General features: G+C 50.6%; 1 protein-coding gene across 3 annotated transcripts in view; it reads left to right on the top strand.

Moving 5' to 3' along the window:
- Window positions 1-8674: 8674 nt before the first annotated feature.
- PAX3 (paired box 3) overlaps window positions 8675-11463 on the top strand; it is a gene marked incomplete at both ends in the record, with an annotated part of 92209 nt that continues 89420 nt past the window's right edge. For all 3 annotated transcript variants that reach the window (XM_080933184.1, XM_080933183.1, XM_080933182.1), the window contains 2 exons: window positions 8675-8759; window positions 9946-10181. In XM_080933184.1, the coding sequence (XP_080789310.1) occupies window positions 8675-8759; window positions 9946-10181 (321 nt within the window). The remainder of the gene's footprint in view (window positions 8760-9945; window positions 10182-11463) is intronic.

The following is an 11463-nucleotide window of genomic DNA, read 5'->3' as shown; positions in this document are numbered from 1 at the left end:
AGAACTTTTAAAGGAAGCCTAAGGGTGATCTGAGCAATGAACTGGCAGGGCGGTGGTAGGGATTCTTAGTATGGCTCAGTGAGCAGAGGGTCTGTCCATCTGTCCATCTGTCTGTCTGTGAGTGCTGCTAGCTCTGGTGACTGGTCCCATTCTGCTGCAGCCTTCTTTCCTCCCAGCCTTTCCAGCCAGTGGTTGCTCAAAGCAGGCCATAGGGTATGTTTTTCTCACAAGACACAGGTAACCAAGGCTGTGGGCCAGGGTGCAGCAGCTCCTTGTATCTCTTTAAAGAGAGACTAAGCATTTCTACCACCAAGGGAAGCTCCAAAAGGAGCATCAGACCCAATGTGCACAGGAAATGGTGTAAGACCATCTAAGCAACCCTGGATGCTGAGAGCCGGACTTCCAAAACTGGGCTCCAAATAGTGTTTGTAACTGGGTTGCAAAGCCAGGACAGTCAGCTAGGAACAGATGAAGTGTCCCTTGGGATACAGGAAGAAAGATTCTCAGGTCAAAAATCACCCATTGGGTCCTCGGAGTTCATTATTGTGGGTTTGGATCCTGACATCCCCCCTCCACACCCTCTTAGTCTTACAAAAGTGGGGAAGTTTCAGACCCTGCAGTCTAGATTCAAGACACAAAGACGGAATGACTTGCCAGGGTGGTGTTGGATGGATGGAGTTCGAATGGGGGTGAACTCAAGTGGCCTAGAGGTCAACTCCAGGGAGGTTGGGAAGAGAGACCATACCTACTATTCCTTGTCAGGGTATCCTTCCATAAGAACCCAAGGTCTCTGTCTTCTCAAGAACCCAGGGCTACGGAGCCTGAAATGATCCCCTGTCCTGCCCCTACCCTGGCCACATCATCACCCGGTTTTCACCAGCTGCCTGGAAACCGAGACCTTTCTGCCAAGAACTGGAGTACCTTGGTCTCAGCTCAGGCGCCTCGCCCAGCGCAGTCTGTTCCTAGAAGACCAGAAGTCGTTGAATGCTTGTGTGTCTTCTAAACTCCCACTACCCAGCCGATCATGAAGAGGCACGAAGTGTCATGAAGAGGCAGATGGGACTGGGCCTTCACTTTCTCTTCCTCCCAGGAGAGCCTAGAGAAAACCCGAATCTCCCAGAATCCAGCTTTGCCAGGATTCTGGCCTCTGAAGAATCAACTTTCATCAGTTTGTTTGTTTGTTTTTTTCCCCACAATAGAAACTGGGAGACCCCCCCCCCCCAGCTGTAGAAGCGAAGAGAGGACACGGATGGAGGGTGTGGGCCACGAACGTTCCCGAACCAGTTGTGCTTGCAAACAAGCATACAAGTTAGGGACGTTCTTCAGCGGAGGCTTTCTCTGAGCCGGGATGGGATGGGGTGGGGTGGGGGAGGGTGGAGGTCTAGGCGACAGGAGCCTAGGGGCAAAGAGGACCCGGGTGTGTAGGAAAGGCCTTCTAGCACGGTAGCTAGAGCTGCGTCTCTTTGGCTTCAGTAGCGGAGATGGCTAAAAAAAAAAAAAAAAAAAAAAAGTAGTGGCGACTGGTCGCCTCTTCCAAATGTGCTCTGAGAAAGGATCTGGCGTGAGCGGTTCTTTCGCTTTTGGCAATGATTGATGCGAGCCGCGCTCTGAGGGCTGAGTAATTAATAAAGATTACACTCGTTTTGTCGGAACGTCTCTCTTAATTAATGGAGAAGGGGGGGGAGCCGAGGGTGATTTATTTGCATTGGGAATATTCTCTAGGCAGTGCGAGCTCGGTGGCGGAGGAAGCCAATAGCACTCAAGACTAATTGGCAATCAGTGGGTGGAGGGGTTCTTGTAGGAATCGGTGTATCCTAACTTCATTCTTTCGGGGCGCTAACTAGGAGGCTCTACTCTCCGTAGCTCACCTCTCCTCCAGGTCCTCTGCCTTAGATGGTCCTCCTTTGCTTCAGAAGGCTTGCCTGGGGGAGGGGACACTGTGCCTTCAGAGCTGCCCACGACCCTCCCGGGGGCACGAGCTGGATTCCCACTACTACCCTGGATCACCCACTCCGGGCTTTCCCCAGTTCTTTAGTGGGTGTTCTGGGAGCCAGGACCGAGGTGTACAAGCACTGGCTCCCGGATCCTAAGGTGAAGGTTTAGATAGAAACCCTCCCCTGCGTGTTAACCTGCCTGTGTTTTTAGGTATGTTGATGTAGTAAGTTCAGCTAAAATACCACCCTAGGGCATTACAGTCCGTTTCCATCAGCCTAGGAGAAAATAGTGTCCTCTGCCCCCTAAAGCCCTGGCTGCATAAAACTCCTCTCTGGCTCTCTAATGTAGACTCCTTTCGACTGCCCTACTTCGTGCTGAGCAGGAGGTGGGCGTGACAGCATGCCCCCGAAAGCGAGGTAGAGTCAGGAAGCAGCTTCAAAGGTTTCGGCAAGCGACTCTTTGGCCTTTATTTATGTCCCTATTAATACAATATCCATCATATGCAGATATCGATCTTTATCCTTTAAACTGATACGCTGAGAATCAATTAGCCATGCAGATTACATTTCCTACGTATCCCAATGTTAATCTTTCAGACTCAGAGCCGGTGATATATATTTTTGCAGCCAGATAGTATTAGATTTCGTTTGGAAAAGAAAAGAAGAAAGAAGAAAGGCACTCTGAAGCGTATTCCTCTTGGGGCTACTTGTCTTGACTTTTGGCTCTATGCAGGGAGTTAGAATGCTTCTCCTGAAACCTTTCCTCCCCTCCAACCCCACCCCTGCCCCCTCCCCCAGGAGAAGAGGCAAGCCTTCGACAGTGACTTTAGTGAGTTGACACCAACGGGACCCAGGACAGCTATCTGCAAGATGACTCTCTGGGAAGGCCTCGCCTGAGGCATCTGCACCGCAGTTGCACGCGCGCTAACTTCTGGCGCCTCTTTGGCTGCTTCTTCGTTCCATTGTCCAAGATGGTCAGTTTTCATCTGTTCAGAGTTACCCTCGCGATTCTGCTGGCCCCAAGCTTACGAGTCAAATATTTCTGCTCTCACTCTTGCCTAGAGAAAAATAAATTTTTCTATTTTTAAAGGGAGTGTTCTTGGTTTTTTTGTTTTGTTTTGTTTTGTTTTTTAGGACGGTGGCTGGGATGGTGGTCCTGAGGCTCTGGAAGAAAAAAACTAGGGATGGAGAAGTGGTTTAGAGACTAGGAAGAAACTTAAGACTTAAGTCACTGGCTAGTGAGTTCACCACTGCTGGGTGATTCTTGTTTGATTTTCTCAGTCGTTGCGTCCCCCATCCCCACCCTAACCCCGCCTCGCTCCACCTTTCCTTTCCTCCACTCTTCCTCTTTCTCTGTATCCAGTCCCCCCTATTTTCTCCCCCCCCAACTTTATTCTAGTCTATCCTCCATCCCCATTTTAAAAATCTTGGATCCTGAAAACAGCAGTCCCTCCCCTCCCAGTCTAGTCGCTTAAGTCTGGGCGCCCGGAGCAATCTCCAGCTGTGACTCTTTCCTAGGCAGGTGTACAGGGCAGCTTCCGGTCACCCCCTGTTAGCTCCAGCTCTGCTCCCCGCAGGTCTTTGGCCAGATCGAACCCAGCTTGGAAACTGGGAACCCTGCCTCCTCCACCTGTTGTGTGTGATTCCTCGGCTCAGCTGACTGCGGCGTTTCCCCGCTCCAGTCTTGCTTTGAAAGTCCGGAAAGTCACGGAAGCTGGGCACACTCTCAGCCCGCGGCCTCCAGCTGCCTCCCTGTCACTAGCATCCAGGTTTGGCGGGGATCCCCTGAGCTTTGGTTTTTCAGCGTTCTCTCTTCAATCCCATTGATCAGTTGATCATCTCTCCCATTTAAATGATCTAGCACACAATCTCCTGTGGGTTGAAGAGATCGGAGGAAGAGGGGTGGCGTCACCCCACTGCCCTGAAGCCGGCAGGCGCGCGGGAATGAGTCAGAGACAGGTCTGTACTTATCTCAGCGATAGGCCTAGCCCGCCACCTCAATGGAGCTTTCTTACTCCACCACCCCCGCCAGCCTCTGCAGGGGGATTTACTGTCCGGTCACCCATGGACGAGAATTCCAGAAAGGTTCATTTGCCTACCTTTTGTTCCAGTTTCTGCTTAGAAAAATTTGTCGACTCCGCTTCTCTGACTGTCTCCTAGCTCTGCTCTTGGCCGGTGTCAGCCCCTCCGCCTGCCTCCGCACAAAGGCTGTTCAGCCTGCTGCGAGTACCAGTCGGTCCTCAGGCTAAGGAAAGCCGTTTCCCCTTAGCCCCCTCTGCTCCCATCCCTAACTACACATACTCCGGTGCCAGACCTGCTACAGGTAGAGAACAGCCCCTGAATTGACTCTTTTAGAGATCAAGTCCTCCTCCTCCTCAATTTACTCCCGCCAATACATACAAAAAATATCACATAGTAATAATAGTAATAATAATAATAATAAATTTGCAACACCCCCCCCCCGCTGCAGTAGATTGCCGTCCGTGTTCACAATAAGTTTTGCAAATGAACTTCTGTAAGACTAGAGAGATTTAGTTTCTGCCTTGCTCCGTTGATATTTCAAATTTGAGAATTTTTTTTTCTCTTCCTCGCCTCGTTTTCTTTCCTTTCCCCCCTTTTCCTTTACTCTTTCTTTCCCACAAACCACATGTTCTTTATTGAGAACCCGCTCACAGTTCCCCAAGGCCCCGTCGCTACAGGGGCATGGCAGGGACAAATCCGCCGTGGCTGGCCCACACATTTCACTGAGGCGCCCAGATCCGCATCTCGCTCCTAAATCCGAGCTCACTCTGCTACGGTGGGAGAAGCCGGCGCCGAGGCTTTTGACAAATATCTGCGGAGTGGGGCGCGAAATGACCGTGGTCGAGGTGATGGAAGTAACACTACTCCACTGGTTTAACCCACACAGTCACCAGCAGGTAACCCTGCATCTGGCCAGCAAGCTCAGGAACTAGAATCTGGAGTTTTAATTTACTCCTTGGCAGCCTTTTTTGTAGGACTGAAGGTTCCTCTGCAGTTGTCCCACTATCTCCTGCCGCCCGGCGGCGCAGTCAAGCAACCTCTATCCCCACCCCACCCTCGTGCGCCCATTTCAGTCTCGGCGACTCGTCCACCAGACCCCGCAGAAAGGACGCGATAGCCTTAGCGACCACCTTCCTTTCAACCTTATCTCTCAACACTATTGCACAGATTATAATTCAAGACTGGCATCCTCCCCGGAAAGGACAGGAGAAGCCATGCACTGAATGGATCCCCAAGTAAGGTGAAAGCGTAGAGGACAATGTTGCAGTGCCTGGGCAGAAACCACACTGAGTCCTTCGGGATGTAAATCTCCAGATTCACACCTGCCCGGGAACGAGAACTAAGAATTAAGTATAGTCTTCAGGCTTGGATTGTCAGTTTAGTCTCTCTCTCTCTCTCTCTCTCTCTCTCTCTCTCTCTCTCTCTCTCTCTCTCTCTCTCTCTCTCTCTCTGTATGTGGTGTGTTTGAGGAATACTACTGGAGTCAACCATGATGTCCCCTTCTTCACCCCCACTTGTTGCAGGGTTAAATTATACTACTTTTGGCCCTCAAGACGCAGATTTCAATTTTTAAAAAATGTGTTAGGTGTCAGGAATGGATGAAGGATTGTTCGCAAGACTAGAGGTATGTGTGGTCTGCTCTGAGCCTGAGCCCTGCTGACCAAACCTGGGCTCACCCTCCCACACCCACCGCCAGCACTCATTTGTCGAATTAGTCGCTGTACTGTGGCCAGATTCAGCACCTGGACTGGGACTTGGTAGCCAAGTGGCTTCTAGTTGGGGAAAGCGGCATGGATGGAGACTCCTGCTGTCTGTAGGCAGTTTGGATTGGGTGGTTTCAGTTTCCAGACACATCTGGGGGGGTATTAAGGGGAAGGGGAAGGGGAAGGCCCAACTCTTTGGGAACTAGGACTTGTCAGACCATGCAGCTTTGGTTTTTTTTTTTTTTTTTTTTTTTTGGCAGGTTGGGTACTCCTGTACCCAACATCGCTTTGGCTGTTGCCATGGAGTTTAGAAATGGCCCAGCTGCTGTGTCCACTAAGTGCCTTCAGAACCCTGGGGGACTTTTACGTGGAGGTGAGTTGGCTTTTGTCCTTTGGTTGGATGTAAACTGGAGAGTGCTAGGCAGGGGGACACAGGGAAAACTCTGTCACAATCCTTGCCCTCACCCTATCCTCTCTGCCTACAGAGTATCCATTTTCCTAGCAGGTGGTGTAGTCTACAAAAGCGCTACTGAACTGGCATCGTGAGCTGTTCAACAATCGATGTCTCCATGGAAGTGTCCCAGAGTTTTTGAACCCGGAAGGGTATCTTCAGCCACCGTTATAATCAATCAGTCGCCCCTGTCCAGCAAGATCAGCCTTCTGGGGAGCTGGGGTCATGTCACTGAAGTCTTGGACTAGAAAAATAGAGGAGACTCAGCTCCAGAGAGTTCTAACCCTCAGGAGGGGTCTCTTTTCACCGAGTGTGCAGCCTGAATTTAACCACTTGAAATACACCTCGGGTCCCTCGTCCTCTCACTGATTAAAGCTGACCAGACAAAGTGCTGAATCAGGCTCTGCTCAACGTTGAGAGGGCAAAAATCTTGGAAAAGTCTGTCTCCTCAGATGCTATGGGTGTATAGTGCTTTAGAAGACAAGTACCCAGACTTTGAAGGACTCCAGACTGGGGGGTAAGGGGGAAGGAAGTGAGAAAGTTTCCCGCCTTGACAAATTGAATTATTTTATATAAAACGTGGTTAAGCAGCTCTGAAGAAAAAGCTTCTAGGCTCTTCACTGTGAACTCAAATGCTCCTCCCCAAGTGTGGGTGGATGGGGGTGGGGTGTCCAGACATTTTCTGGAGTCCCCAGAGGCCTGTCTGGCCTGCTCTCAGGGTCAATAAGCCCTTTTGACTTCAGGGGGAGCAAAGAGCTACCCAGCTTTCTCCACTGGGAGTGAACTCTTAAAGGGCCAGCTCATGGACTTTGAACAACTACATGCACACCCCCCTCTTGAGTTTGCCTTAATTAGGGGGTGGGCAAGTAGGATTGGGGGCCTGAGTTCACATCAAAACTGTCAAAGGAGATGGGGGGAAGGATATAGAGAGAGGGGTGGAGGATTCAGGGGCAAGAAAAATTCAAATATCATAAAAGGAAAAGGGAACTTGAAGCCCAGAAGTCATTGTTTCCTTTATTTCAAAGGGAAAAAACCTGCCTGATTCTCATCCTTTTGATTGATTAAGGCCCTGAATACCTCTGGGCCCCAGAGTGACAGTCCCTGAATAGACTTGAGGGAATAAAGAACAGCGCAGAACGCGGGGCTGGCACGGGAGGGGGGGTGTAAGGGAGGAGAGTTCGCTGGCACTTACCAAGTTATAAATAAAAGGCTAGGCACAATGGTACCTTCTCTAAGGACAGACAGTCTTTACAACACTCCTGGCGTCATATCCTGCTGGGGACACTTCAGCTTCTAGCCAAGACTTTGCTTCTTTTATTTTTCCAGCAGTTTAGTCTGAATGCCATAATAAATTCCTGAGAACAAACGCTGCACCAGGGCAAAACCTCAACATATAGATGCAGTGCATCGGGGATCAATCTATGTGGAGATTTAAAGTCCCCGATTCTCAGAAGGGTTTTTAAGCCAAGAAAAGGAACTGGCTCCCCCATTTCAGTTTGCAACTGGTAGCCCTGGGGAGGCCTAACCTTCTCAATCTGTGTCGAAGGCTACATCACCTATCTTTCATTCCCAGCCTAAGGAAGACAAAAGAACCTTCTGGGCGCATCTTGTACTCTTCCTGAGAGATGCCTTTCTGGGAGGCTCACATAGTAAGCTCAGGCCCAGGGGCAGACCAGAGAAAGGGAAACTAAACACATCCGGGATTCTCTGTGCCAGTTTCCAAGTTACTCCACCTCCGTATTAGTAAGTAATCCCGAAGAGAAATCCACAGGTGAAAAGCAGAGGCCGACAGAGAAAATAAGGGACGGGTCTATATCAAGGTTTCCAGGGCGAGACGCAGAAAGAGATTAGGACAGACGGAATAAAAACCCAAGGAGATCAGACTGAAGCACGATTAGAATGACAGGGACACAGCGCGCCCTTTTCCATCCTCACGGCGCTCGCCACCCAGGCTGCCTCGCCTAGTTTCAACCTGTCCACCCTTCTCTCTCAGGGGAAGGGGCACAGAGCTAGTTCTCCTTTAGGTCAGCGGAGGCCTGGGCGCCGTCAGGGATGGGAAGAGAAAGTAGCCTCTGTCGCCCAATCAGCGCGTGTCTTCGCCACCCGGGACGGTCTCCTCGTCGGCCAATCGCAGCTCAGGGCTCCTGATCAAGCTTTGGGTGAAAGAACTAATAAATGCTCCCTAGTCCGGATCCCTGCACTCGGTGTCACGACGGGAGGAGACTTGGAACGTACTCCTGCCTCGTCACCAACCTCCCTCCCCCGATCTTCGTGGTGCCTTGAGCACCTTTGCCAGTGGCCCCAGCTGAGAGGCCGATCTGCTAGACTCGCACCAAAGTTGTCCGCCCTGGGCTTGGGATCCTGCACTCAAGGGACTCCTCTGGAGCCTGTGGACTAGGAGCTATTAGCGCCCCCCTCCCTGCGCCCCGCCTCCCTCTCCTGCCTTTTTTTGGGGAGGAGCTCTCCACGATCCGGAGAGTTCCCGAGGGTCACCCGCCGCACTGTGCTCGCTTTTTCGCCTCGCCTTCACCTGGATATAATTTGCGAGCGAAGCTGCCCCCAGGATGACCACGCTGGCCGGCGCTGTGCCCAGGATGATGAGGCCCGGCCCGGGGCAGAATTACCCACGCAGCGGCTTCCCGCTGGAAGGTATGTTAGGGCCTCAGCTCATCCGGATCCCGGGGCCTGGGATTGGCTGCCGCACCCCAATCCTGGTCTCCAGGGCCTCGAGTCGTGCTTTACCGGGAGCCTCTTCCCTTGGTACTTTCCAACCCAAGAAGCAAAAGTGGGGAGGGGGTTCTCGTGGAGAGCGGGAGAAGCACCATTTCAAGTTCTGGCTGCAAACGGAGCACTAAGCTCTCTACCAGCTCTCGGAGGTTGCCTGGCCTGCTCCTGCGGGCTCCTCTTTGCCCGGTTGCTTTGGAGTTGCTGCCGGGGGAGAAAGGTGGACAAGCTTCGCAGCCCTGGAAGCAAATTCTCTTTCTGTCCACCTCCAGTTGCTCCGAAATTGTTCTGTCTGCGTTCACCTTTGACTAACTCCGTTTAGTTCGGCAAGAATTGTCCTGCTGTGAAAAGTTGAGGTGGCCCTTCCTAATTGAAAGTTTTAGCATTGATTAGTTAAATTCCATTAAAGTCAAGTGGCATCTCGGAGTTTCTAAAATGTTTGGCAGTGCCTTTCGGTTTGCTTGAAGGTGCTGGGAAGTTTCGGGGGGGCGGGGGGGGAGGTAGGAGTTACTGCAACCGGAACCCGAGCAAATAATTTGGGAAGTAAAAGCACAAGACTGGGGTTCTGGGGGAGCCCTTAGATCTCGATCCAGAGTAAAACGCAACGTTCAAAAGAGCTGTAATTTCGGCTGTTGTGGTCACAGCTAGCTCGCTGCCTTTTTAATTTTTTTTTTTTTATTTCCGAAGTGTAACAGGTGATACGGGCTGTCACCTGTGTCTCCTTTCCGGAGGCTCCTCGACCCTTGCCTACCACACTCTGATCCGGAAACACTAAAGATCTCTCAGGATTTGAGACAGTTGATACAAGAGATTTTAGATATCAGCACCATCCGCCCCCTCCCCTGCGCAAAAAAAGAGAGAAAACAGATTCTCTGCAGCCAGTTGCGCTAATCGCTCAATTTCCAAAAAACTTATATGCCCTCGCATTGAGTAATTAGTTAAATAACTATAGCCTTAAAGGTCCGGGACTGGGAGTCCACAGCCTGGTGGTTTGTGTTTGACTGTCACAGGCGAATTGGCCAGAAGGATGCAGAATTAGGTTCTTTCTTCTGTTTCCTATTCTTCATAAATGACTTTCCCCTGGGTTCTCTCTTTCGCCTTCTCTTCCCAGTGTCCACCCCCCTTGGCCAGGGCCGAGTCAACCAGCTCGGAGGAGTATTTATCAATGGCAGGCCTCTGCCCAACCACATTCGCCACAAGATCGTGGAGATGGCCCACCACGGCATTCGGCCTTGCGTCATCTCTCGCCAGCTTCGCGTGTCCCACGGTTGCGTCTCTAAGATCCTGTGCAGGTACCAGGAGACAGGCTCCATCCGACCTGGCGCCATTGGCGGCAGCAAGCCCAAGGTGAGCCCGGGGCCTGGCTTCGTGGACTTAGGGCCTGCGATCCAGCGGGTGGAGAATGGTCACGTTCTAAGGAGAGCAAGGGGCTTGCCAAGGGCGGTAGCTTTCAAATCTAAGAAGCAGTGTGTGTGGGGGGCGTGTGTGTGTGTGTGTGTGTGTGTGTGTGTGTGTGTGTGTGTGTGTGTGTGTGTAACTCAGTTGTTTTGGTTGCTGGTGGTCCCTGAACACTGAAAAAGGCTAGCACTTTGGGTAAGAAAGATTAACATTAGTTTTTAATGGCTGGGAGCCTTAAAACGAACCCTCATCAAATTATTTTCCCCGATTTCCTACTCCCCCGCCCCCCCCCCCCGCAGAGTCTTCCCAACCTCTACTTAGTGCGCTACCTTCCTAGTATGAAGTTAAAAATCTCGGTTTAATTCTTGAATAGTTTCTTTCCCTGCTTTGAGCTCCACCCCACCCCTCGCGCGCCTTCCCTGTAAATTGTTCCTCAGGAAGTCAAAAGTCAGGGCGGGGTGTGTGTGTGTGTGTGTGTGTGTGTGTTTTAATAACAAGCCTCTTGACTCCATTAAACAAATCAATTTGGTGAGATCCTCAACTTATTTTAGTTTTCTTTTAAAAAGAAAGTCCTGCTGGCTAGGGAGGTGGAGGAGTTCGTACAGGGTCTGCCTTCTCTTGGCATTTTGCAGAGAAGACGGTATGATGGTATAATTTTTTCCCTAGGTGCCAGGGGGGCAAAATCAAACGGGCTATGGCACAGTGAAGACTCCCAAACACGGCCCCTCTCCCTTCCCATTTTCTCTCCTAATCTGAGAATCTTAGGAGAACCCGGTTTTTATTTAAGTGGGTGAAAGAGTCATCCTTTCAAATTATCCATGTTTGTCTAATTAAAAGCAGCAGCAACGACAACAACACAAGAACCTAGATACATGGGCCTTTAAATGTCACCCTTAGCTCAGATCTGATGGCAATGGAACCTGACAAGTTTGATTTATTTTTATTTATTTATATTTAACCTTCTTTCATTTTTTGTCGTTCTTTCAAAATTCTCCTTTTAGTTTCGTTTTCGTGCAGATTCGTTGAGTTTTTCTAGGGACCAGAAAGTACAATCCTTCCTCACCTCCAAGCCGTTAGATTATTTTCTTAATTTAATCTGGTTCCCCCGGAACATCTCTGGGCAAGTGGACGGTTTCCAGTCTGCCCCGAGTGGCATAATTTCCTGTCACCTTCTTTTAAAACTGAATTAAAAGTCCCTTGGCTAAGCAGAGGGACACTCCCTGAGAATACA

This window comes from Micromys minutus, assembly GCF_963924665.1.
Source record: "Micromys minutus genome assembly, chromosome: 19".
Lineage (NCBI taxonomy): Eukaryota > Metazoa > Chordata > Mammalia > Rodentia > Muridae > Micromys > Micromys minutus.
Note: the sequence above shows the minus strand (reverse complement) of the source record. Positions and strands in the feature narration are given on the sequence as shown.